This window comes from Hemitrygon akajei, chromosome 8 (assembly GCF_048418815.1).
Source record: "Hemitrygon akajei chromosome 8, sHemAka1.3, whole genome shotgun sequence".
Classification (NCBI taxonomy): domain Eukaryota; kingdom Metazoa; phylum Chordata; class Chondrichthyes; order Myliobatiformes; family Dasyatidae; genus Hemitrygon; species Hemitrygon akajei.
The window spans coordinates 85,669,785-85,696,614 of NC_133131.1; the positions used below are offsets into that span (position 1 = coordinate 85,669,785).

General features: G+C 40.5%; 1 protein-coding gene across 8 annotated transcripts in view; it reads right to left on the reverse strand.

The window, feature by feature from the left end:
- The window catches only part of LOC140732031 (leucine-rich repeat-containing protein 72), a 50,820-nt gene extending 24,386 nt beyond the window's left edge, over window positions 1–26,434 (reverse strand). For 7 of the 8 annotated variants that reach the window (XM_073054127.1, XM_073054123.1, XM_073054128.1 and 4 more), the window contains exons 1-4: window positions 26,118–26,434; window positions 8,033–8,106; window positions 7,047–7,116; window positions 4,413–4,494 (exon numbers count right to left, since the gene is read on the reverse strand). In XM_073054127.1, coding sequence (XP_072910228.1) covers window positions 4,413–4,494; window positions 7,047–7,116; window positions 8,033–8,106; window positions 26,118–26,285 — 394 coding nt within the window. In that variant the 5' untranslated portion in view covers window positions 26,286–26,434. The remainder of the gene's footprint in view (window positions 1–4,412; window positions 4,495–7,046; window positions 7,117–8,032; window positions 8,107–26,117) is intronic. The other variant, XM_073054122.1, reaches the window with a different exon arrangement.
- Between the last annotated feature and the right edge of the window lie 396 nt (window positions 26,435–26,830).

The window sequence follows — 26,830 nt, forward strand, 5'->3', positions numbered from 1 at the left end:
GGACAAAGTGTGAGTTCTATTGCTTATTTATGTGGAACCATTGTTTTACTTGTAATAAAGATTTAACAGACAAATTAAAATAAATGAAGCATTTTAGAAACCTGTTTAAAATTTGTTAATATAAATCTTTAAAAAAGACAATTGAAAAGCAAATATTCATGGAGGTGCTCAACTATAGAGAGTGTTTACTGAATATTCTGCGTTCACTCACAAATGACAGAAGAAAACAATATAAGCAGAGCAAAGCCAAAGCCAATTGCCCAAACCAATACTAACCATATATTGATGTGTACACCAGATCCATGAGGATATTATCCAATGTCACGTATTCTCACAGCTGTATAGCAGATGCCAAGCTGGAGTGAAACATATTTTATGAAAACATCTCACTGCTCTTGGATTGGAAAATATCACTCACTACTTCATTTGGTAGTAATGATAATGACAGGTAGCTTTCATTCTCTATGGGTGGTGTTTAAAAATTCAAGGGGCAGCACTGCATGCTACGTGCCAACTAAATTTTATCACATGCCATAGGTTTGCCACCCCTGCATTTTATCTACCGCCCTTTCTGTGAAAAGGTTGTCCATTAGGTTCGTAATAAATATTTCCTCTTTCACTTTAAACCTATGTCCTCTAATTTTGGATTCTGTTACCCTAAGAAAAAGATTATGGGCAGTCATCTTACTTATGAAACACATGAAATTCTTAAATTGGAGCTATTAGTGAGACTTGGTTGCTGGAAGGGCAGAACTGGCAGCTCAATATTCTGGAGTTCCATTGTTTTAGACGTGACAGAGTGGGAGGGATTAAAGGAGGAGGGATGGTGTTACTAGTCAATGAGAGAGTGTGCAATACTTGATATACTATTAGGGAACAAGATAGGGCAGGTGACAGAAGTTTGTGTAGGGGAACACTTTGCATCTAGGGATCACAAAGCCATTAGTTTCAAAGTAAATATGCAAAAATTTAGGTCTGGTCTGCGGGCTGAGATTCAAAATTGGCAATGGCCAATTTTGATGGTATCAGAAATGCGTGGATTGGGACATGAAGTTTTCTGGCAAAGGTGTGCTTGGTAAGCGGGAGGCCTTCAAAAGTGAAATTTTTAGAGAACAAAGCTTGTACGTGCCTGTCAGAATATAAAGTAAAGATAACAGGTTTTCAAGAGATATTAAGGCCCTGGTTTAAAAAAAAGGGAGATGCATAGAAAGTACAGGAGGGTAGGAACAAATGAGGTGCTTATGGAGAATAAGAAATGCAAGAGAACACTTAAGAAAGAAATCAGGAGAGCTAAAAGAAGGCATGAGGTTGCCCTAGTAAACAAGATGAAGGAGAATCCTGAGGGATGCTACAGACATGTTAAGAGTAAAATGTTTGCAAGGACAAAATTGGTCCACTGTAACATTAAAATGGTAATGCATGTGTGGAGCCAAAAGAGATAGGGGAGTTCTTAAATGAATGTTTTGCTTCTTTATTTACTCAAGAAATGAACACAAGTCTACAGAAGTGAGGCAAAGCATCACTGACTACATGGACCCTATTACAGAGATGGAGGTGTTTGCTGTCCTGAGGCAAATCAGGTTGGATAAATCCCAGGGCCTGAGGGGTTCCCCTGGACTCTGCAGGAGGCCAGTGAAGAAATTGCTTGTGCCTTAGAAGAGAAAGTAAAATCATCCATAGTGAGAGGAGAGGTACCAGTGGATTGGAGGATAGCCAATGTTGTTCTGTTGTTTAAGAAAGGCCCTAAACATAAACCAGGAAGTTGTGGGCTGGTGAGTCTGACATCAGTAGTTGGAAAGTTATTAGAAAGTATTCTAAGGGACTGGATATCCAAGTATTTGGATAGACATGGACTGATAGTCAACATGGTTTTGTGCATGGTAGGTCATTTCTAACCTATTTTACAGAGGAAGTTACTAGGAAAGTGGATAAAGGCAAGGCAGTGGATGTTGTTCACATAAACTTTAGCAAGGCACTTGACAAGGTCCCGCATGGGAGGTTGGTGAAATAAAGTCCAGTCGCTCAGCATTCAAGATGACGCAGTAAATTGTATTAAACATTGGCTTTGAGGGAGAAGCCAGAGGGTGGTAGTAGATGGAATGGTCTCTGACTGGAGGCCTGTGACTAGTGGAGTACCACAGGGATTAGTGCTGGGTCCATTGTTGTTTGTCATCTATATCAGTGATCTGGATGATAATGTGGTTAACTGAATTAGCAAATTTGCAAATGACATCAAGATTGGGGGTGTAGTGGACAGCAAGGGATCTTGCTGGTTTGCAGAGGGATCTGGACCAGCTAGAAAAACAGGCTGAAAAATGGCAGATGGAATTTAATGCAGACAAGTTTGAAGTGTTGCACTTTAGTAGGTCTAATCAGGGTTGACCTTACACAGTGAATGGTGGCACTGAGGAGTGTGGTAGAACAAAGGGATCAGGAAATACAGGTCCATAATTCATTGAAAGTGGCATCACAGGTAGATAGGGTTATAACGAAAGCTCTTAGCATATTGGCCTTCATAAATCAAAGTACTGAGTATAGGAGATGAGATGTAATATTGAAATTGTATAAGACATTGCTGAGGCCAAATCTGGAGTATTGTGTAGAGTTTTGGTTAAATGCCTATAGGAAAGATGTAAATAAGGTTAAAAGAATACAGAAAAAATTTATAAAGATTTTGCTGGGTCTGGAGGACCTGAGTTATAAGGAAAGAATGATAGATTAGGATTTAATTCATTGGAACGTAGAAGATTGAAAGGAGATTTGATAGAGGAATATAAAATTATGAGGGGTATAGGCAGGGTAAATGCAAGTTTGCTTTTTCCACTGAGGTTGGATGGGATTATAACCAGAGGTCATGGGTTATGAGTAAAAGGTGAAAAGTTTAAGGGGAACATGAGGGGAAACTTCTTCACTCAGAGAGTTGTAAGAGTGTGGAACAAATTGTCAGCACAAATAGTACACGTGAATTCAATTTCAAGGTTTAAGCTAAGTTTGGAGAGGTACATGGATAGTAGGGGTATGGAGGGCTATGATCCCAGTGAAGTTCGATGGGAGTAGGTAGCTTAAATGGTGCGACATGGACTAGATGGGCCAAAGGGCCTGATTCTGTGTGGTAATTTTCTATGACTCTATGCCTCTCATGATTTTATATTCCTCTATAAGGTCACCCCCAAAAGAAGCATAGTTGCTTACTCTTTCTCCTAATTCATATGTTCTGATGAAAGATAATTGATTAAATTGCTGACTCTCTGTCTCACAGCTGGTGCCAAATGGGTTGAGTATTTCCGGTTTTTTTCCATATTTTTCAGCATCTACAGTATTTTAATTTTGCAAAGCCTACATTCTACTGTTTTCCTTCTGGCATTTCATTAAGAAACAAATTGTTAAAATATACCTTACATATGGGGATTCTGCAGCTTATTTCCTCTTTTTATCTGTATACATTTAAGTATAAATTGAACTTGCATTACATTTCTATAACAGTAAGTTATGTGGTTAATTTCTTACAATACAAATGTTGGGCCATTATGGTAGTAATAGGCAAATATAATTATACTTTTAGATGCTAAGCAAAAAGGACTCTAAATTTTATTTAAATTAACTAACAATATTTGTTAATCATCTTAATGATTGTCATGGATTCACAGAAATTTACAGTAACGATCATGAAGCCCATCATGACCAGAAATAAATTTTTAATAAATCTGATTTTCCAGTTTCTGTATTATAACTCGACAATATAAAGATATTAAAGCACCCATCCAGATATCCCTTAATTCTGGTGAGTCTTTCTGTCTCCACCACCTTTCAGGATGTGAGATTCTGACTTTTTGCATCTCATAAAGTAAATGAATTCTTTCCTAACCCATCTGTAGTCCCACCATTTATACTTATGAGCCCAGTTACTGACCTAATGGCTAAAGAGACAGAAGCTTTCTATTCACACGATCTTTTTCTCACATGATTTTATAATAAATCTGTCCCCATTATCCTTTGGTCAACTAAAACGATATTGGATTAAAATGTTTATGTTATTATGAGGCAGTTGTATGAAAATGAAATAATTAGCAATAAGAAGCTTATGAAAATATTAAAAATTGTAGGTGTGAAACTAAATTTAACTAACATTATGGAAATATTCCAGCTAAAACTGGTAACAATCAGGACTATATATCCATTAAATTGACTTCTCTCTTCATTGATGGCATCGAAAGGCAGTGTTTTTCTATTTTTATTTTAGATTTTCAGCATCTATATTGTTTTGCTTGCTATAAAGAAAGTTTAACTTGGTAAGAAAAACAAAACCAAAAACACAGAAAGTAACATAAATTACAAACTAAAACCTTAAAAACAAACATTCAGCAAAAAAAAGTATACTAAATTAATTTTACTCATGAAAAAATGAATTTTACCTGTTACATCAATGAGCAGGTTGTTTTGTAAGTATAGCTCTTTGAGGCAATAATTCATTGTCAAGGAACTTATCTTCTTAATCTATGATAAGCAAATGGCAACAGAATGATTCAATACAAGGTGAATGAAGCAAAATTATTTTACCCACTAACAAGAAGGTAACTTGGAATTCAACTCACAGCCCAAGAAGATGATAAAGACAGATAAATTCACCACATTTAAAGGGTACCTAATGGGCATATAAAGAATGACAAAAAAAAAGTTTTGACAACAGTGATGGGATACAATGAAACTTTAAATATTAACAAGGGCATTTTACCATCATATTACAAAACTATTCAGCTCTGTATGTAACCATCACATTCAAAATGTGAGGTACAGTTTCTGAATAATTTTGCATAATTATTTGATTGGTATGAAGTTATATACTGGGCACTACCTTAATCATTAGGATAAAGGAGATTTCTCTTGAGGAATGACGAAGCAGATTGATTCAAGAGTTATAAAAGTCTAGAATAATTAAATTTGATGTTACTAAGACATATAAAGCAACATAATTTAATGAAAGCATTTAACAGGGGATTGATGAAAGGTTGCTTCTTCTTGTGCAGGCATATAACTAAGATTATTAATTCAGAATAATTATTGTCATTATTATTATTTAGAAATTATCCATTTAAGACAAAGATATGAAAGAATTTCTGCTCTCTGAAAGCCGTGAATCCTTGAAATGCTTCAGTGGAAGCTGAAATGAAAATTTGCTAGATATAGCTGCTAGGAATCTGAAATAAAAGTAGAACATGTTGCAAGCATTCAGAAAAGCAGCAGTAAGTGTACTTTTCAGGTTAAAGCCCCATCATCAAAACTGATAAGATACAGATAAGATAGGGTAGTAGGGTTGGATAGATAAAAGGATTTTTCCTGATTAGGCAGGAAAAGAGCTTCTGCAGTGATAAGCTACAGAGATTTTTGGTCAATGAGATGTTAAAGCAGTTAGGCAGGGAAAAATGGAACTAAAACAATGAGCTGAGGGCAGTCAGAGAGTAAGAATGCAATGCTGGATAAAGATTAAATAGATAACAATCCTAATCAATCACTGTGAAGATGATAAAATCCCATCTACCTCATTGAGATATATTATGGGCTAAGCTTAATATTAAGCTTATCTTGAGTCTTAGAGAGATATATTTGGCCTAATTAGAACAATTCTTTGATCCTTTATCAATTATTTTACTTATTTTGGTTGTTGGTAACAATCGCTTTATTTTGGGAACATATGAGATGGACAAACTTATGGTCTCCTTTACTACAAAATAATAAAGATGTAATGCACATTTTGTGCATGGAGATGAATTTAGGGATATTTCTGACCAATGCGCTAAATCCTTCAGATTTGGATTTGAAAACAAAGTCAATTACTTCAAAATTATCATGTGCTTTGAGGACAACTACAAGAGACTTACTGCTTTCAACCTTGCTTGAGAACTTGCCTATTTTACAGCAATTAGAAATATACATCCAACTTCTATTTAAGACAAATGATCGATTACCACCCAGTTTTCAAATACATTGATTCAGTCACAAAAATGGATTACTTTTCAAGTTTTCACTAGATTGAGCAATGTCACACACATTGAAGAATATAAGTGTGTAAGGTTAACATTTCTGCGTTCAACCAATTGTTCCTCTAAAATCATATAATTTATTCAGAAGATAACTCTAATTAGTTGTGCTTAAAATTCTTCTGATGATTACTGTCCAAATTCATATCATCATAGAAAATATCTCTACCAAACTGCAACAGTTAACCCTTCTGAAGATGACCCTCCTATTCAAGGACGACATTGCAGAATTCAAGTGAAGACACTAAATAGACTAAAGAACTTGGTATGAATAAAAACACAAAATGCTGGCAGAACTCAGCAGGCCAGACAGCATCTATGGGAGGAGGTAGTGACGATGTTTCGGGCCAAAACACTTCATCAGGAGAGAAAATCTGTTATTGAAATTTATATTTTGCTTACCATGGGATTCCTCTATAAATAGAAAGTTAGAATAAAAGTAGAAAATAAAAGCTTTATTATTTTAAAATCATCTATATTTTTCAGTGTGTACATGGTGAATTACAATCCATGTGCAATTATTTTTTTTAAAAAGCCAGACTTTTGGTATGCATTGATTATAGTCTATAATGCCATTAAAAAAACATTACAACTCATATAGCAAGCTCTAACATTTTCAGGGTACTCACTGATGCTCACTGATCTCTACATATTATGCTCCAGTAGGCTGCAATAACTCACTGAAAGAAACATTCTGCATTTCGAAGATTAGCTATATAATTGAATGCTTCAGAAGGTGTATTCTGTTTTATAGTATTAACAAGGGAAATGGTACTAGCTTTGCCATCCTGAGTAGTACAAAATCTAGCTCAATGCACAAAAAGAACAACAGAAAGAAGCCAAGGAAGAGAGGTTGGCTGTCTGTCTGCTAGTAAACAAAACACATCTCTGATCTAGCCAACAGTCAAAAAAATGATAAAGAAAGCAGTACTTACAAGTGATAACCAGAAGTATGTTTTCAGATTATCACAAACTTTGAATTGAGTAGTGGTTACAAAAATTCTCACTCACCTTGTTGTGATTTAACCACAAGTACTTCAACTGTTTAAATCTTGACAAGTCAGGAACTTCTGTTAGTCTTCTAAAAAATGTAACAGATCTCAGCTTGAATTACTGCATTAAAATATGATATAATATAAACATATAGACACTGCACAATAATATCCGTAGAATTGAAATTCAGGCAAATAACTATTCTGAATTTTTTCCTTCCTACTGTTTATTTCTAACTGGCTGGTGGCGTAGTGGCATCAGCGCTGGACTTCGGGGCGAGAGGTCCCGAGTTCAAAACCAGCCGGCTCCCTTGCACGCTCTCCATCCATGCCTGGGTTGACTGTCGAGCTAGCAGTCGACTGGAGATGGATGGGCTCCACCAGGTTTCAGATGCCCAAGGCATGCCGTACGATGAGCAATTACCAAAAAGATCGGTGCAAAAAGCTTGCATGACAGCACCCCAACGACTCCACCAGGACGGACTGACGGACGGGGACACACACACACACACACACACACACACACACACACACACACACACACACACACACACACACACACACTTTATTTCTGTGCTATTTTTTCTCTAGTTGAACAGTAATGAACATTGCCAATTAATTATATTATTCTATTCTTGGTGGGGTTGATATTCAAGAGTTAGTGGAACTGTTAGCAAATGTTGAATATTCCATTAAATTTCTGACCTTTTTGATGATTGATGTGCTTTGAGGGGCAACAAAGTAAATAAGAAAGTAATTTCTTTCTCTATTAGCATTCCATAAAATTATTTCTGTACCAGTTTTCCCAGCTGCTTTTTATTTATAAACTTCTATGCTTTTAAACGTAGTCAGAAACTTATGCCCTTTGATAAAGTAAATAATGTGGAAGTACTGTGCTAAGCAAAATATAGGTTTTAAATGAATAATTAATTAAAAATAACATGAAGTCCTTTTTACATTAGATTAATTACTGACTAAGAACCGATAATATTATATTATACTTACTTTTTGGCCAGATAAATTTCAATTACATCACTATGTTTTCTGATTTTGTAGAGTTTTAATTGATTTCCCAGAACCTGTTTGCAATTTCAATAAACATAGAAGTTATATTAAATTTTAAACCAGATATTTCATTGTTAGCACATTTCCTTCATCACTCTCTTCTGTAGTTTTACTTTTCAGTTTTATTTTTCAGAAGAGTACTTCGCTTCAGTTTTATTTTTCTTTAAATCAAATTGATACAAAAATTAAGGTTAATGTCACTATTTATTTCTGATTCTTCTTTATTATTTAAAATATATGGAAAAGTAATACCACAATCTATAATTGTACATCACAATAATAAATATAATTCTTGGATTACAAGCTCATAAAACTTCTATTTACATTTAGTTTATGGTATTTGTTTCCAATTGAAAACCTATCAAAGGAAAATAACAACATTTAAATGTTGTTTGCGACATTCTCTTATGAATTTTGTTCAATTAATAATTCATTAAAATGAAATCACAATTACATCTGAATTTCCTGCATTCCTGATTTATTTAAAGCTTAATAATTCAGTTTTGCTTCTCCAAGTACAATATCAGGAAGTCATTAGTATTAAACAGCAAAATATGGGAGGAATTCCTTTCAACAAACCTTACTTCCAGTTGTCATATGTTTATCATTGTACGGTCAAAATTTTCCAATTATAATGGAGATACAAATGTGAAATTAAGGTATTGCAGCACCAGTACTGATACTGAAGTACTTTAATTGTAACTTGGCTGGTAAGCAAATGAGCCAAAACATTCCACAGTTGAATCTCACTCCAAATGATTGAGCATATAACCTAAGTTGGCATTTCAAAGCAGCATTTCAAGGGACTGTGTTTCAAAAATGTTATTAAACCAAGATCTCACTGGCATCACATATATCAAATGTGCCATTTTATTATTTGAAGAAGAAAATATTGCTGCTCTAACATTACTCTAATACTTAGCTCATAACCAAGTCGCTGCAAACAATGGTCCTGATGAAGGGTCTCGGCCCAAAACATCAACTGTTTATTCCCATCTACATTGTGGGTATTGCTCTAGATTTCCAGCATCTGTAATATCTCTTGTACTAAGATGTCCCTGATGATCCAGATAGTGGAAGCAAACAAAGACAATAATCAAGATCTCGAGCCATGGGAAACCTCATCTAAAGCTCATCTTGACTACCTTGAACCTCACCAAAAGCCAGCCCTAAAAGTTTTCTCCTTTCAGCATCCCACCTTGTTTAAACTACAACTTGGGTGTACCAACTTGTGCAAGCACACTATCCATGTAAAAGATGATCAACCCATTCATCAGAGACCACACTGAGTGCCTGAGCATCCTGTCAGTGCCTTGAAGGCAGAGATAAGGACAAGTTGGAACTGGGTGTCATTGAGCCATCAAACAGTGAACAGTACAGTCTAGTAGTTAATGTACCTAAACCTGATGGTTCCCTGAGGGTCTGTATTGACTTTAGAGAAATCAATGCAATCTCCAAGTTTGATGCTTATCCTATGCCATGGATAGATGAGCTACTGGACAGGTTGGGACAAGCTCAGCATATCACTACACCGGATTTATGTAAAGATTACTGTCAAGATGGGCTTGCATGGAATGGGCTGCCAGCAACAGTTGTGGAGGTGGATACGATAGAGTCTTTTAAGAGACTCCTGGATAGGTACATGGAGCTTAGAAAAATAGAGGGCTCTGGGTAACCCAAGGTAATTTCTAAGGTAAGGATGTGTTTGGCACAGCTTTGTGGGCCTAAGGGCCTGTATTATCCTGTGTAGGTTTTCTATGTTTCTAAGATCCAATGGAGGAAAAGTCTAAAGAATACACTGCTTTCCAGACCCCACTTGGCCTTTTCCATTTCACGGTCACGTCATTTAGCCTGAATGGAGCTCTAGGGACATTTCCACAACTCATGGACTGTGTATTCAGGGGATGTGAAGAGCTCAGCATAACATACCTCAATCATGTGGTGATTTTCAGCACAAGTTGAGAAGACCATCTCCAGGATATCAACCAGCTCCTGGGTCAGCTAGCCTCAGCAAGTCTTACGGTCAACCTACAGAAATGTGAGTGGCTGAAGATAGAGACCTGGTTCTTGAGATACCAACTTGGGAATGGGCTGATACGCCCTCAAGTGGACAAGGTACAAGCAATTTGGAACAGCCTCTGCCCTCAAACGAAGAAACAAGTCAGGTCTTTTTTTGGACTGGGTTCATACCACTGTTTGCTGAAGTGACAACTTCTCTGACCAGTTTGAGCTTAAAGTCTGCAGAGGAGTGTGCACTGGCTTTTGTAAATTTAAAGGGGCAACTCTGTGAAGAACTGGTACTCATTAGTCCTGATTTCAACAAGCCCTTTCTGGTGCAAATGAACGTTTATGGATTAGGGATAGGTGCTGCCTTGTCCCAAGGAGAAGAGGGCAAAGATAGGCCTGTCTTATACCCCAGTAGGAAGCTGCTAACCAGGAAATCTCAGTTTTTGACTGTTGAGAAAGAGGCTCTGGCTCTTACGTGGGATCGAGACAGTCTATGCTATTACCTCCTTGTCTGGGAGTTTGTTTTGGACTCAGACCACTGTGCCTTGACCTGGATCCATACCAGGAAAGATCAAAATGCTCACATTACCACATAGTATCTAGTTCTGCAACCCTTCCACTTCACAATCCGTCACACAGGAGCAGCCAGAATGTCACTGCGGAAGTTTACCACAACTTAGGTAAACAAGAAGAAAGAGGTAGGTAATGTAATAGAGCAGGTCTGCCACAAGTAATTTCTTCCTCCCCCTCCCCCCAGTAGTCCTGCAATTCTCATTATTCCTGGCTGGCAGCACTGATATTATGCTTATTGGGTGCACACACTAGGCAAACGCACAGCAGGGACACTTCTGTTTGTACTTGTACACTCCAGGACAGTGGCATTGTTTGATGCATCCTGGTTGTTTTTGCTTCCATTTTTAGGGAGGGGACACTAATGAAAGGTGGGGTGTCTTTAAAAGGGTGCCTGTTTGTCATGGCACGTGCTCTATGCTGGCTCAGTGGAAAAGTTCATCTTGGGGGAAAGGGGAAAGAGTGTTGACATTGCACAATGCCATTGTGATCTTATTGTGATGAATGTATTTGTGGACATTTGTGATTGTGAAGAAGGATGTAAATTCTTGTATTTTGTTTTTTTGTGTAATTATTCAGGCTCATAGTAACAACTTCCCCCGTGCATTCCAAAGAATGAACTTAAAAGTGAGGTAAGGATCCAATCTTGCATGGGTGGAGGAACAGCAGGTGCTACTGGCTCATCCAGAGGTGTGTTGATATGCTCATTGTCATGTTGTGACTCCAGAGATGCTAGCAGAATCCTCCAAATCTTGTTGGGTTGTTTTAAGATCTACCTAAATACATTAAGGTTTACTCCTCTTATCTGTGATAAAAATCTGTTCTCCCCATTCCAAAACACAGAATGGGCCATCATAAAGGAGCCTTGATGCTGATGAAAAAAAACGAGTCAGAATGTAGGTCAACAGGAACCCAAGAGTGAGGTATGCCATCAAGAGAGGTAGGAATAGGTGAAGAGGAAGGTGGAGCGTTGTTGAAAAGCCGACCAGGCGATCATGGCATCCGGAATGAAACCACTGAGCACTAGTATACCAACTCAGCCATGGACGACCCATAAGAGACAACCGCGCCAACCCTCATCAGTTGGGGAAGACTTCAGAGCAGCCTTTAAGGTGTGGTGAAACCACTCACATAAGCCATTGGATAGCGGGTGATACGCCGGGGTATGATGTAGCCTAATGCCAAGGTTCTAGGCTATCGCAGCCCGGACATATGAAATGATTTGAGGACCGCATTCAGAGGAAATATCAGATGGAGTGATAAACCAAGCAGCCCAGGTGCTGATAAACACCTGAGCCATACCTGCGGCCATTGTCAATGCTTGGGGACGACCTCTGGTCACCAGGCGGTACAGTCCACCATGGTAAGGAGTTGCGTGAAACCACAGGAGGGGGAAAAGAGGACCAACAAGGTCCTCATTAACGTGGACAGACTGTTGCTCAGGGACCTCAAATGACATCTGGGCGTGACAGTTAATTTTTGCCTGTTGACATTCTACACAGGCTGCACTCTAATCACGTCCGTCCTTTCAAGGGCCATGCCACACAAATTTTAGTGCCAACAGTTTCTGTGAGGCCTTCAGGCCCAGATAGCAGAGGCCATGTATGGTGTTAAAAATGGTCTGTCTCCAGTTTTCAGGCATTATGGGGCAAGGGTGACTAGCTAAGACATCGCACAGGAGAGAAACCTGAGCTTTTTTGAACTTAATGTCAGCCAAGTGCAGGCCCGTGACTGTTGTTCGATAAGCCTGGACCTTCGGGTCAGTAGCTTGGTCGAATGCCATGCCGGCATAGTCAACCCTTGTATGTGTGGCCTCAGCAGCTGGCCGTGGGAGGCAATCAGCCATGGGATTATTTTTCCCCTTGATATGTTGTATATCAGCTATGCACTCTGATATGTAGGCCAGGTGGCGTTGCTGCCATGCAGACCACGGGTCTGACATTTAGGCCATCACATGCACAAGGGGGTTGTGGTCAATGAACACTGTGAAATGGCGACCCTCTAGAAGAAACTGAAAATGGCAGACAGCAAGATGGAGACCAAGAAGCTCAGAGTCAAATGTACTGTACTTCCTTTCGAGGGACGGAGCTGCCAGCTGAAGAAGGTGAGCAGCTACTAAGCACCTCCGACCCACCAACTGGTTATGCACAGCACCCACAGCATAGTCTAAAGCGTCAGTAGTAACGGCTATGGGTGCATTGGGCAGATGTGTCAGTAGGGTCGTGTTTGAAAGCTCATTTAGTATCATCAAATACCCTGGTCATGTCCACCGACCAGTCCAGCAGATGATTAGGGATATTGCCTTTAAGTGCACCATACTGAGACACATAAGTACAGCAGCTCGCAGAATGAAGTGGTGATGGAAATTCGCCATGCCTAAAAACTTCTATAGTTTTTTTAGTAGTGTGGGGTGGTGGAAATCAATAATAGTGGTTAGTTTTTAATAGGAGGGTTTTCAAACCTTCTTTGTATGCATTGGTGATATGTCATACAGGTAAACAAAAAAAATCTAAATCTTTTAATACAGAGTCCATCAGCCGTTGAAAAATCTGTGCTGCATTTTTCAGCTTAAATGGCATGCACAGAAACCCAAAGCGGCTAAACAGGGTTGTCACAGCCATTTTGGGAACATCCTCCGAGCAACAGGTACCTGATGGCAGCCCCTAACTTGATTGAATTTGGAAAAAATTAATTTTCCGGCAAAACGTGCAGTAAAGTTCTGGATGTGTAGAATCAGGTAATGATCAGGGATGGTGGCTTCGTTAAGTTGTTGGTAATCGCCACATGGGTTCATATGGAGGGGCAAAGCCCAGGTGCTATTCAACCAGCATACAGTGCCAAGTCTTTCCATGTTGGCAAACTCAGCTTTCATGTTTGCCAGCTTTTCTGGGTCTAGTCAATGCACATGGGCATGGAATGGTGGTCCAGTTGTAGAAATGTGGTGGTCCATCCCCGTGTTTTGTGACTGCAATAGTGAATGTGGGCTTGGTGAGGTTTGGGAATTCATACAGCAGTCGAGCAAACTCACACATGTCAGTGCTTGTGCTTCACAGAGTCATTATGGAGAACTTGCTAGGGGAGCAGGGTAACAACCCAAAGTCCTTGATATCCACAAGCTAACAGTTCTTAAGATCAACTAATAGTCCTTGGGCACACAGGAAATCTGCACCAAGCAGAGGTCTAGCCATTTTAGCCAGGACAATGTAATGTTGCCCACTGAAGCAGAGCGTCACATGCCACGTCCCGTATGTCTGGACTATACTGCCATTGGTGGCCTCCAGCAGTTTTGTCACTCTTTGCCTTCTCATAATAGCTGATGCTTGAGAACACGTATCACACAAGAAGCATCACCGTGAAAGAGTGTTCATAATGAACAATAAGCATCCCAGGCAGTTGGTGTTCACAAACCTCCGTTGTTCCGATGTGCTGGCACTGTTGAAGCTGCAAGGCGGTTGGCACTTTCTAGCATTCATGCCAAAGCGAGCATGATAAAAACATAGGCCTGGCATCATCTGTTTCTCAGCTACGGGTCCCCTTATGTTGGAGGCTCTGCCGACTGGGCTTATCGAGGTAGAGAAAGGAGGAAGAATGATGCACCGCTGCCTAGCTGAGGTTAGACTATCCTCCATTTTCATAAGCTCCCTATAGTACTTCATGGGTGCATTGGCGAGGGGTATGTGAACTTGATCAGGCGTTTGCTGCTTGAAGAGTTCTTTAAAAATAAAACAAGGATGGTGATTTCCCAAGAGGGACAGCATGTGGTCCATTAGCTCTGACAGCTTAGCACCAGTGAGGCTGAGCTTGGAAAGCAACTGTTTGGCGCACTTAGGCTCCAATAGTCCAAAAGTCTGTTAAAGGTGAGTTTTCAGCGATCGGTATTTATCATGTTCAGGCGGGTGTTCCAGTAGATTCACCACTCTTTCAGCCGTGGATTCACTAAGCAACACTATCACATAGAAATATTTCATGTTGTCTGTGAAGATTTCTCGCTACACGAATTGGGCCTCGGCTTGTGCAAACCAAGCAACGGCATTTTGCTCATAAAACTCCAGCAGTTTCAAAGCGACAGAATTGGCCAGTACGTTAAATAACCCTGGAATCATCCTAGAGCATCGGGGTCATGAATGTACATTTTCACAAATAAAACGACGAGGTGTTTTTTGTTTTAAAAAAGCTGCAGTATCTCATTTACTGAACACCAAAAACTGAACATAAAGCATGTTAACAGTCCTTTATGTAAATATGTCATCATGTTAAACCAGCCTCTCAAAGTGAAACTCCAACTCAATGTTAGTGTTTGAAATTTATGTACAATTCCACCAATTACATTATTCTACATTACCCCGAGATGAGGGGAGGTACTGTATGGTACTGAAAGTGCTGCTGTGGTCTACCATCTGTTTTTTCAAAGACCATACCTTCATAAGGGCATGCAGCACTCACTAAAACCTACAACTTTCCAACTTTGATCACTTTCTTACACTAAAATAGACTTTGCATACATATAATTTTTGTTCTAATTACGTTCTTGTCAACATTGGCTAGAATTTATGTTTTTCTTGTGAATGCTGATAAGAATAATGCTATGTATCTGTGATGCTGATGGAGGGTTTCATTGCACTTGTACACCTGTAAGAAAGTAAGGAGGCATGGGATCCAAGGGGACATTGCTTTGTGGATCCAGAACTGGCTTACCAACAGAAGGCAAAGAGTGGTTGTAGACGGGTCATATTTTGCATGGAGGTTGGTGACCAGTGGTGTGCCTTAGGGATCTGTTTTGGGACCCTTACTCTTCATGATTTTTATAAATGACCTGGATGAGGAAGTGGAGGGTTGGGTTAATAAGTTTACTGATGACACAAAGGTCGGAGGTGTGGATAGTGTGGAGGGCTGTCAGAAGTTACGGCGGGACATTGATAGGATGCAAAACTGGGCTGAGAAGTGGCAGATGGCGTTCAACCCAGATAAGTGTGCGTTGGTTCATTTTGGTAGGTCAAAAATGATGGCAGAATATAGTATTAATGGTAAGACTCTTGGCAGTGTAGAGGATAAGAGGGATCTTGGGGTCCGAGTCCATAGGACACTCAAAGCTGTTACGCAGGTTGACTCTGTGGTTAAGATGGCATACAGTGTATTGGCCTTCATTAATTGTGGAATTGAATTTAGGAGCCGAGAGGTAATGTTGCAGCTATATAGGACCCTGGTCACACCTCAGTTGGAGTACTGTACTTAGTTCTGGTCGCCTCACTACTGCAAGGATATGGAAACTATAGAAAGGGTGCAGAGGAGATTTACAAGGATGTTGCCTGGATTGGGGAGCATGCCTTATGAAAACAGGTTGAGTGAACTCGGCCTTTTCTCCTTGGAGCTCCGGAGGATAAGAGGTAACCTGATAGAGGTGTATAAGATGATGAGAGGCATTGATCGTGTGGATAGTCAGAGGCTTTTTCCCAGGGCTGAGATTGTTGCCACAAGAGGACACAGGTTTAAGGTGCTAGAGAGTAGGTACAAAGGAGATGTCAGGGGTAAGTTTTTTACTCAGAGAGTGGTGAGTGTGTGGAATGGGCTGCCGGCAACGGTGGTGGAAGCGGATACGATAGGGCCTTTTAAGAGACTTTTGGATAGGTACATGGAGCTTAGAAAAATAGAGGGCTATAGGTAAGCCTAGTAATTTGTAAGGTAGGGACATGTTTGGCACAACTTTGTGAGCCGAAGGACCTGTGTTGTGCTTTAGGTTTTCTATGTTTCTATGTTTTCTATGTACTTACGCATATGACTATAAGATATAGGAGCAGAATTAGGCCATTGGCCCATTGAGTCTGCTGCACCATTTGATCATAGCTAATTCATTTTCCCTCTCAACCCTATTCTCCTACACAAAGGTTCAACTATAGACTACCTGGAACACAGTGTGAAATTTTGACTGTCACAGTATAGAAAGGACAAGACTGCTTCCAAAATAATACAGAAGAGATTCACTACAAGTGTCTCAGTTATGAGGAAAAACTGAACACATTTGGATTATTTTCCTTGGAAGGCCTGATAATGGTGTACAAAATTATGAGGTGCTTAGATAAGGGGACACAGTAGTAAACTTCAGCCAGAAGATGGCAAACATTTGTAATCCCCTGTCCATGGTGGTGGTGGATGCAAAGATTCTCACAACTTTAAGAAGTATCTGGACAAGCACTTGAATTGCCAAATCACAAAAGGATATGGATCAGGTGGTAGTAAATGGGATTAGTATAAATGGCTACTTCATGGTTGGTATGGATGAGTGCTCTATCACTCATACTTCCTTTGTTGCAATATGTCAATTTATGTTTCTGACTGTGAAGTGCTTTGTACACCCTAATATGTTAAAGGTATATATGCAAAAACAGAGTCTATCTGTCTTGCAAAGCCATGTTTATGCTTTGCTCACTGTCCGTTGAATTATTAATGACAATTACAAAACAAAAGGACCGCAAGATAAATACAATTTGCAGGAGATTAAGATAATAACAGTGACCTCTTACCTTCTTCCACCTGTTTGGTTTCATCTCTTTTCATGCAATTGTACTGGGGTACAATTTGAAAAGCAGTCTCCAGTTTTAAGTAACATATTGTTAAATTCCCATTGTTGGCATAATCTCAGATGGTAATGAGAGGGCATACAGGAGTGAGATATACCAGCTAGCTGAGTGGTACAAAGACAAAAGAAAATCTGCAGATGCTGGAAATCCAAACAACACACACAAAATGCTGAAAGAACTCAGCAGGCCAGGCAGCATCTATGGAAAAGAGTAAACAGTCGATGTTTCAGGCCGAGACACTTCATCAGGACTGGAAAAAAGATCAGAAGTTAGAGCAAGAGAGTGGGGGGGGAGGGGAGAAAGAAATACAATATGGTAGGGGATACATGAAACCAGGAGAAAAGGAGGAGTGAAATAAAGAGCTGGGAAGTTGATTGGTGAAAGAGATAAAGGACTGGAGAAGTGGGAATCTGATAGGAGGGGACAGAAGACCATGGAAGAAAGGGAAGGGGGAGGAGCACCAGAGGGAGATGCTGGGCAGATAAGGAGATAGGATAAAAGAGGGAAATGGGAATTGGAATGGTGAAGGTGGGGGCCAAATACCATAAGTTCAAGAAATTGATGTTCATGCCATCAGATTGGAGGCTACCCAGATGGAATATAAGGTATTGCTCCTCCAGCCTGAGCATGGCCTCATCACAGCAGTAGAAGAGGCCTGGACTGACATGCTGGAATGAGTGGTGCTGTGATACCACTAGTTGAGTGGTATCGCAGCCACAACCTGCACTCAGTGTCAGTAAAACCAAAGAACTGATTGTGGACTATAAAAAGGATAAGGTAAGTGAACACACACCAGGCCTCTTAGCAAGATCAGAAGTGGAGAGAGTGCGTAATTTCAAGTACCTGGGTGTTAATATCTCCAAGGATATGGTCCCGACATATCGATACAGCTATAAAGAAGGCAAGATAGTGGCTATATTTCATTAGCAGTTTGAGGAGAGTTGGTATGTCATGTAAACATGAGCAATTTTCTACAGATGCACGCTGGAGAACATTCTGATTGGCTGCATCACCGTCTAGTATGGGGGGGGGGGCACAGGATTGAAGTAAGTTGCAGAGAGTTGTAAAATTAGTCAGCTCCATCATGAGCACTAGCCTCCGTAGTATCCAGGACATCTTCAAGAAGCAGTGCCTCAAAAAGGCAGCATCCTTCATTGAGGACCCTCATCACCCAGGACATGCCCTCTTCTCATTGTTACCATTAGGAAGGAGGTACAGAAACCTGAAAGCACATACTCAGTTGTTAAGGAACAGCTTATGCCCCTCTGCCATGCAATTTCTAAATTGATATTGAATCCATGAACAATACGTCAGTACTTTTTTAAAATTTCTGTCCGTGAACTACTTATTTTATTTTAACTACTATATATATCTACTGTAATTAGTTTTTTCTATGTTATCATGTATTGCATTACACTGCTGCTGCAAAATTATCAAATTTCACGACATATGCCAGTGATATTAAACTTGATTCTGATTGTTTTACATTTACGATGACTTGCTTTTGTATTAGCAATTGAATAGCAAACGTTCACAAGTTTGGGAAATGGAAACTGGGATGGACCAGTAGTCAGACAAATGTGTGAAACACAGCCAAGGCACACCAATATAAATAATGTCCACTATAAATTGAGCAACACGCACAAAGTGCTGGAGGAACTCAGCAAGTCAGGCAGCATCTATTATTAATTTCCAGTAATTTTTCTCCCTCTTGTCTCTTTCTCCATTACCATTCCGATTCCCCTCTCACCCCTTCTCCTTACTTGCCCATCATCTTCCTCATGTGCCTGTCTTCCTTCTCTTTCTTCCATGGACAACTGTCCTCTCCTATAAGATTCCTGCTTCTCCACCAATCACCTCCCAGCTTCTTACCTTATCCCCTCTCCCCCATCCAGCAATGTTACCTCTCACCTGGTTTCACTTATCACCTAGCAGCTTTTCCTCATTTCCCTCTCCCCCCCCCCCCCCCCACCTTCCTATTCTGGCTTTTTACCCCTTCCTTTCCAGTCCTGATGAAACTCAACCCAAAACATTGATTGTCTATTTTCCTCCATAGATGCTGCCTGACTTGCTGAGTTTATCCATCACTTTGTATGTGTTGCTCAAGATTTTCAGCAACTGAAAAATCATTTGTTTAGGGTCCATTACAATATTTTCTGTGGTGCAGACAAATAATTTCAGATACATAGCTGAGGCACTAACATAATGTATGTCCATTATAAATACAGACTCAATAGGTAATTGGTTTATAGTTGTCACATATACCAAGAAGTGGTAAAAGCTTTGTTTTTCACGCCATCCATTCAGATCATCCTAAAACACACTGCAAATACATCAAGGTCATGGCAAGTGGAGACACAGTTGAGTCACGGTCGTGCCAAGCGGAGGTGGAGTTGGGGTTGAAGCAGAGTCAAGTCTTCCTCAAGAGCAAGGCAAGTCCTGATGTGTGATTGATTTAAGCACAGGGCTGTGAGGTCCAAGACCCAGAGTAGTCTGAGAGCAAGGAACAACCCAATGTTTGGACAATTTAAGCACTGGGCCAGATTTAAAAGGTCAGGGTGTTAGGACCAGAGGGAAGGGATAGGCTTGTTCTGCCTCGTTCAGCTTGCTGCTCCATTACATTTACTCAGCTTCGCACTGAACTACAGTGCTGGCTGCAGTGATTCTATTACAAATTAAAATAGATTTTGAAAATACCTAAGTCACTGTGAATCGGCCAAGTTTGGTGTATAGTGTCAGGATAACCAAATAACGATTGGGGGGGGCGGGGGCAATGCTTTAGAGTCATGGAATCAAAGAAAACTGCAGCACAGAAACAGGACATCCAGCCCATCTCGTCTTTACCAAACCATTTAAACTGCCCACTCCCATTGACCTGCATCAGGCCCATAGCCCTCCAAACCCCTACCATCCACGTACCTATCCAAACTTCTCTTAAACATTGAAATCGAGCTCACATGCATCACTTCTGCTGGCAGCTCGTTCCACACTCTCATGACCCTCTGAGCAAAGAAGTTTCCCCCATGTTCCTCTTAAACATTCCACCTTTCTCCCTTAACCCATGAGCTCTGGTTGATCACTGTGGGAAAAGCCTGTTTGCATTTACCCTATTTACACCCCTCATAATTTTGTATACCTCTATCAAATCTCCTCTCAATCTCTACACTCCAAGGAATAAAGTCCTAACCTATTCATTCTTTCCTTATATCTCAGGTCCTCCATTCCCAGCGATATCCTTGTTGATTTTCTCTGTACTCTTTCAACCCTATTTACTTCTTTCCTGTAGACAGATGACCAAAACTGCACGGCATACTCCAAATTACACCAATACCTGACACTACTTCAACATAACATTCCATCTCCTGTACTCAGTACTTGGATTTATGAAGGTCAAAGACCAAAAGCTTCCTTTACAACTCTATCCACCAGTGATGCCACTTTCAATAAATTATGGAACTGTATTCCCAGATCCCTTTGTTCAGTGCCTAATCGTTCACTGTGCAAGACCGACCATGGTTGGTGCTACCTTTGTCTTGTCACACAGCCTTCCTTTGGAACTGCGTATGAGTAATTTTGGATTCCAAGCTGCATGCACAGATAAATGCGGCATACCTCAAGGCTGTGTGCTGAGCCCTCTTCTGTACTCCCTTTTCACCTGTGACTGCATTTCTGTACTCCATAATCAAGTTCGCAGACAACACCACGGTGGTTGGCCTGATCAGGGGATGATAAGACGACCTACAGGGATGAAGTTCAGCACCTGGCCACATGGTGTGCTGACAATAACCTGGCCCTTAACACTTAGAAGACCGAGGAGATCATTGCAGACTTCAGGCATGCTAGGAGCCACACTCACATCCCCATCTACATCAATGGAGCTGTAGTGGAGTGTGTATCAAGCTTCAAATTCCTTGATGTCCATATTTCTGAGCATCTCACCTTGTCCCTGAACTCTTCCATCCTGATCAAAAAGGCGCAATAGCGCCTTTATTTCCTGCGGAGCATCAAGAAAGCTCACCTCTGTCCCAGGATACTGACGGACTTTTACTGCTCTACCATTGAGAGCATACTCACCAACTGCATCTCACTGTGGTATGGCAATTGTCTCGTATCGGACCTCAAAGCACTCCAGCGTGTGGTGAAAACTGCCCAGCGGATTATCGGCACCCAATTGCCCACCATTGAGAACATCTATCAAAAACGCTGCCTGGGCAGGGCAAAAAGCATTATCAAGGATGCATCTCACCCTAACCATGGACTTTTTACTCTCCTCCCTCCCATCCAGTAGGCGCTACAGAAGCCTCCGCTCCTGCACCAGCAGGCACAGAAAGGGCTTCTTCCCTGAGGCTGTGACCCTGCTGAACCTCACATCACAGCGCTAAGCTGTATTGCACCCATATTGTACTGTCTCAGTACTTTTATATTTGTGTGCTGTAGCACTTAATTTTTATTCGCAGTTATTTTGTAAATAACACTATTCTTTGCATTTCTGATTTGATGCTAACTGCATTTCATTTGACTCTGTATCTATACTCAGCACAATGACAATATAGTTGAATCTAATCTAATCTGGTTGGGATTCCATGTCCATGCAGTACATTCTCTCAAAGTGCATATGTAGACTGACATTGATATGAAAGACAGAGATTTAATTTGTGGATGTGGCAAGTGCAGCGTTTAACACCCATCTAGTGAGATGCTTGCTAAGCAGTTCCTTTGTCGCATCTGGGCCATATTCTCTTTCTTAAAGGACAAACCAATAATTTCAACATTGGAAACACATCAGACACAGCAAGTGCTAGAAATCTGAAGTAAGAAAGTGTTAGCATTACCAGCAGTTCTAACAGCATCTGTGGAGGGGTTAGCAGTGTTAAGGTTCCAATCAATGACCTACATTGGATAGCTTTGTTAATTCATTAGATAGATAGATAGATACTTTATTCATCCCCATGGGGAAATTCAACTTTTTTCCAATGTCCCATACACTTGTTGTAGCAAAACTAATTACATACAATACTTAACTCAGTAAAAAAAATATGATATGCATCTAAATCACCATCTCAAAAAGCATTAATAATAGCCTTAAAAAGTTCTTAAGTCCTGGCGGTAGAATTGTAAAGCCTAATGGCATTGGGGAGTATTGACCTCTTCATCCTGTCTGAGGAGCATTGCATCGATAGTAACCTGTCGCTGAAACTGCTTCTCTGTCTCTGGATGGTGCTATGTAGAGGATGTTCAGAGTTATCCATAATTGACCGTAGCCTACTCAGCGCCCTTCGCTCAGCTACCGATGTTAAACTCTCCAGTACTTTGCCCACGACAGAGCCCGCCTTCCTTACCAGCTTATTAAGACGTGAGGCGTCCCTCTTCTTAATGCTTCCTCCCCAATACGCCACCACAAAGAAGAGGGCGCTCTCCACAACTGACCTATAGAACATCTTCAGCATCTCACTACAGACATTGAATGACGCCAACCTTCTTAGGAAGTACATTCGACTCTGTGCCTTCCTGCACAAGGCATCTGTGTTGGCAGTCCAGTCTAGCTTCTCGTCTAACTGTACTCCCAGATACTTGTAGGTCTTAACCTGCTCCACACATTCTCCATTAATGATCACTGGCTCCATATGAGGCCTAGATCTCCTAAAGTCCACCACCATTTCCTTGGTCTTGGTGATATTGAGACGCAGGTAGTTTGAGTTGCACCATATCACAAAGTCCTGTATCAGTTTAATATGAAACATTAGCTGCTGAGTAGCATCTTTCAGGAAGTCAGAGAAACATGGGAGCAGAAACAGTCTTTTAACTCTTCAAATTGGCTTTGCCATTCAACACAATCATAGATTCAGTCCCCGATTCCTGCTTCCTTCCCATATCCCTTAATCCCTTCATCCCTAATAATGATAGCACATCCTTGAAAAATTAGTTTGAATTGGCTTTTGAAGTAGGGAATTCTCTGTCAATGCCCTGGAAGAAGTAATTTTACCTCATCTCAATCCTACTTACCTATCCTTGTGACCTCTGGTCCTGAACATTGATAACATCCTTCCTGTATCTAGTCTGACCAGTCCTTTTAGAATTTTGTAAGTTTCAGTGAGACCCCCTTCCATGCTTCTGAAGTCCAATAAACATAAACCTAATTAACTCATTCAGTTTTTGCATCTCAGTCCTACCACTGCAGGTATAGTATGGTGAAACATGTTTTGCACTCCCTTCACAGCAGGAACATCACTTTCAGATAAGAAGACCAAAACTTCATCAAGGTATAATCTCACCAAGGTCCCACATAACTGCAGCAAGATATCTTTGTGCTTGTACTCAGATCATCCATAAGGCTAAAGTGTGACGAAGGGTCTCGGCCCGAAACGTCGACAGCGCTTCTCCCTATAGATGCTGCCTGGCCTGCTGTGTTCTACCAGCATTTTGTGTGTGTTGTTGTTAGGCTAAGGTGTGGTTTGCTTTCTTAACCACCTGCAAACCTGCATGTGTAACCCTTTCCAGTCTATGCCGGGGAGAAGACTTCTGTCACCAAAGTGGAAATATCACATATTTCTATATTATACTGCAGCTACTTTGCATTTGCTCATTCACTCAAACCATTCAAATTACATGAAAGCTCCTTTGCATTCTTTCATTTTCATAGTCTCGCCCAACGCTGTGTCCTCTGCAAACTGGGATACATTGCAGTTCATTCCCTCATCTAAATCATTAACATAGATTATAAACAGTTGGGGTCCTGGCACTGATCTTTGCGATATCCTACTAGTTGCTGCCTGACACTCCAACTAAAACCTAATAAATCCTGAAGGTCAAGAGGGTTATGATTTTCAAGTTCTTCGGAGTGAACTTCAGCAATAGCCTGTCATGGTGCATCCACACAGACATCAGGGACAATAAAGCTCAACTTCCTCAGGAGACAAAATAAATTTGTCATGTCCCTTTCGATACTCACTCACACAATAGAAATCATCCTATCCAGATGCACGCACAAACAGGAGAAAATCTGCAGATGCTGGAAATCCAAGCAATACACACAAAATGCTGGAGGAATTCAGCAGGCCAAGCAGCATCTGTGGAAACGAGTAAATTTCGATGTCTCAGCCCGAAACTTTGGAAGTACTCTTTTCCTCCACGGATCCATTCTACACTCAGTACATGCTACCTCAGTACACAGCTAGTTTTATCAAAGATTCCACCAGCCAGGACATTCTCTCTTCTCTCCTTCCCATTGGGCAGAAGATACAAAAATACATAGACTAAAGGACAGCTGTTACCCTACTGCTATAAGAAAATTAAATGATTCCCTAGTGTGATAAGATGGATTCTTGACCTCACAATCTATCTTGTGTTCTTGCATTTTACTGTCTACCTGGACTGCATTCTCTCTGTACTATTCCACTTTATTCTGCACTCACTTATTGTTTTACCTTGTATTACAGCAATGCACCATTATAATGAAGTGATCTGTATAGATGATGTGCAAGACAAATTAATGAATTATGTAGATTAACATCACACATAATTATTCGTTGTCTGAACCCTTAGTGCCTAGGTGGCACATGGGGCCTCACATAATTATTGCTGTGTCCTTATCACATTTGAGTCCAGTTTAATTGCGTCCACTCTAATGCTTGGAGTCTGTATGTGACCTCCACCAAACATTCAGACCCCATGGTGTTACTTTGTTCTACCAAGATTGTAATTCTTCTTTTACTGACAATGCCACTATGCCCCCTTCCCTTTTCTCTTGCCTCTTGTGAATACTATACTGACAACTCTTGGGTGTTCAGTCCCCAAGCTTGGTCACTTGTTCAGCTACGTCTCAATAATGGCAATCGTATTGTATATATTTATATCTATTTGTGCGATTAATACATCTGTGAAACTCCGTGCAGAGGCACAATGCATCTAGACCAGTGGTTCCCAATGTGGGGCGTACACCCCACAGGGGGGTAATTTGATTTTTAAGGGGGGCAATTCGAAAATGAGTTATTAACAGTGAATTTTTTCTAGTAAGTCTGTGTGAGTATGAGTGTGTGTGAGAGTTAATACATATGTGTATATACAGTATGCATACATAAAAATACTTGTGTGTATGTACGTGTAATTGTGTATGTACTGTATATATAGTGTATCACCATCATTACAACCATCAAATGGCTTTCATGATTAAATTAATGAATTGACTGATGTAGGAAGGAATGAATGAACAAGTCCAAACGTGTAAGAAACTCGTACGAGGTCGCGCCAATGCTGCTTTTTGCAGTAGCTTTCGGTTCTTGGTGGTGTGAAGGTGTGTACATTGCGTCATCTCTTTTAAACGGTGTATCCGTCTTTGTATGCTGTAGAAACGAATCGGCATTGTTTTATTTATTTATTATTATTATTTTAATATCACTTAATGTTCTTTTTTTTTACAATTTCTTAGTAATTTCTTCCTCAGAACTTTAACAGTCCTTTGGTTCTTTTATTTTTCTCTTTCATGAATGCCATGTTCTTTGGAAGCTTGTTTAAACCAAGTTAATGGTCTTTTAGGCTTCCTCCAGGTGAATAGGAGTTCACTTTTTGAATAATAAGAATTATATATCACCACAGGGGGCATCAGGATTTTAGAGGTGATTAGGTGGGGCATGGCCAAAAAAAGGTTGGGAACCACTGATCTAGACCTATCTTGATTACTATTTCCAGTATTTTGCTTTTTTACCCCCCTCTTTATGATTTCCAACAGCGGCAGTTTTCTTTTTCACTCGCATCTTTTTAGATTTCCCAGCTGCTCTACCTATCTGGCTTCTATCTCGGGCTCATCGATGCCAGCCGCTCCCGGAGGAGACGAGACAGACCTATCAGCCCTCATGCTCCCCACCGCGGCTCCTCACCTCTGCCGCCGCCATCTTGTGTTTGGAACTGGTTGCTCGGCGACGTGACGTCACACTCCGGGTTCGGGGTGCTGGCCGGTGCATATGGCTGACCCTGCGTGTGGTCAGTGGCGTCCGGCCGGTTCTTGTACCTGGTGCAGTGCTATTTGTCCACAGTACGCTGAGCATTTCCAAAGGTACAACGTAAGTTTCCTCGGCGCGAAATTTTGGACCCTGAATCTTGGCAGCTGCAACCGCGTTGGTGATCTAAATTACAGCAAAAACGGGAAATCATGGAAATATTTTGTAGGTCACGCTGTGGGAGGTCTGAGTTACCGAGTATTTCCACCATTTTATACTTCTGTTTTAGATTTTCAGCAGCTTTCAAGACCAAGTTTACTGTCAATAGCGTACATATCCAGGGCAAAATGCCGTGAAGATCAGCTTTTTGCAGCAGAATATTTCCATTTTAATAACAACACCTTCCTGATGGAGTATTAATTTTATATGGTTTACCATTAGCTGTAAGATCGTCAAACTATTAACAGCTGCACAATTTATTTATACACTTGTATAATTCGTGACAGAATTCCGTTTTTCTGCATTGCTGTTTGCCGTAAATGAGCCCCTATTAAAGCAAATAGAAATGCTACAAATCGCTGAGCAGATTACAGTAATTGCTGTGGACTGAGAAGCACTCCACTTCAAGGTCTACCGGCTTTTTAAAAGTTGAA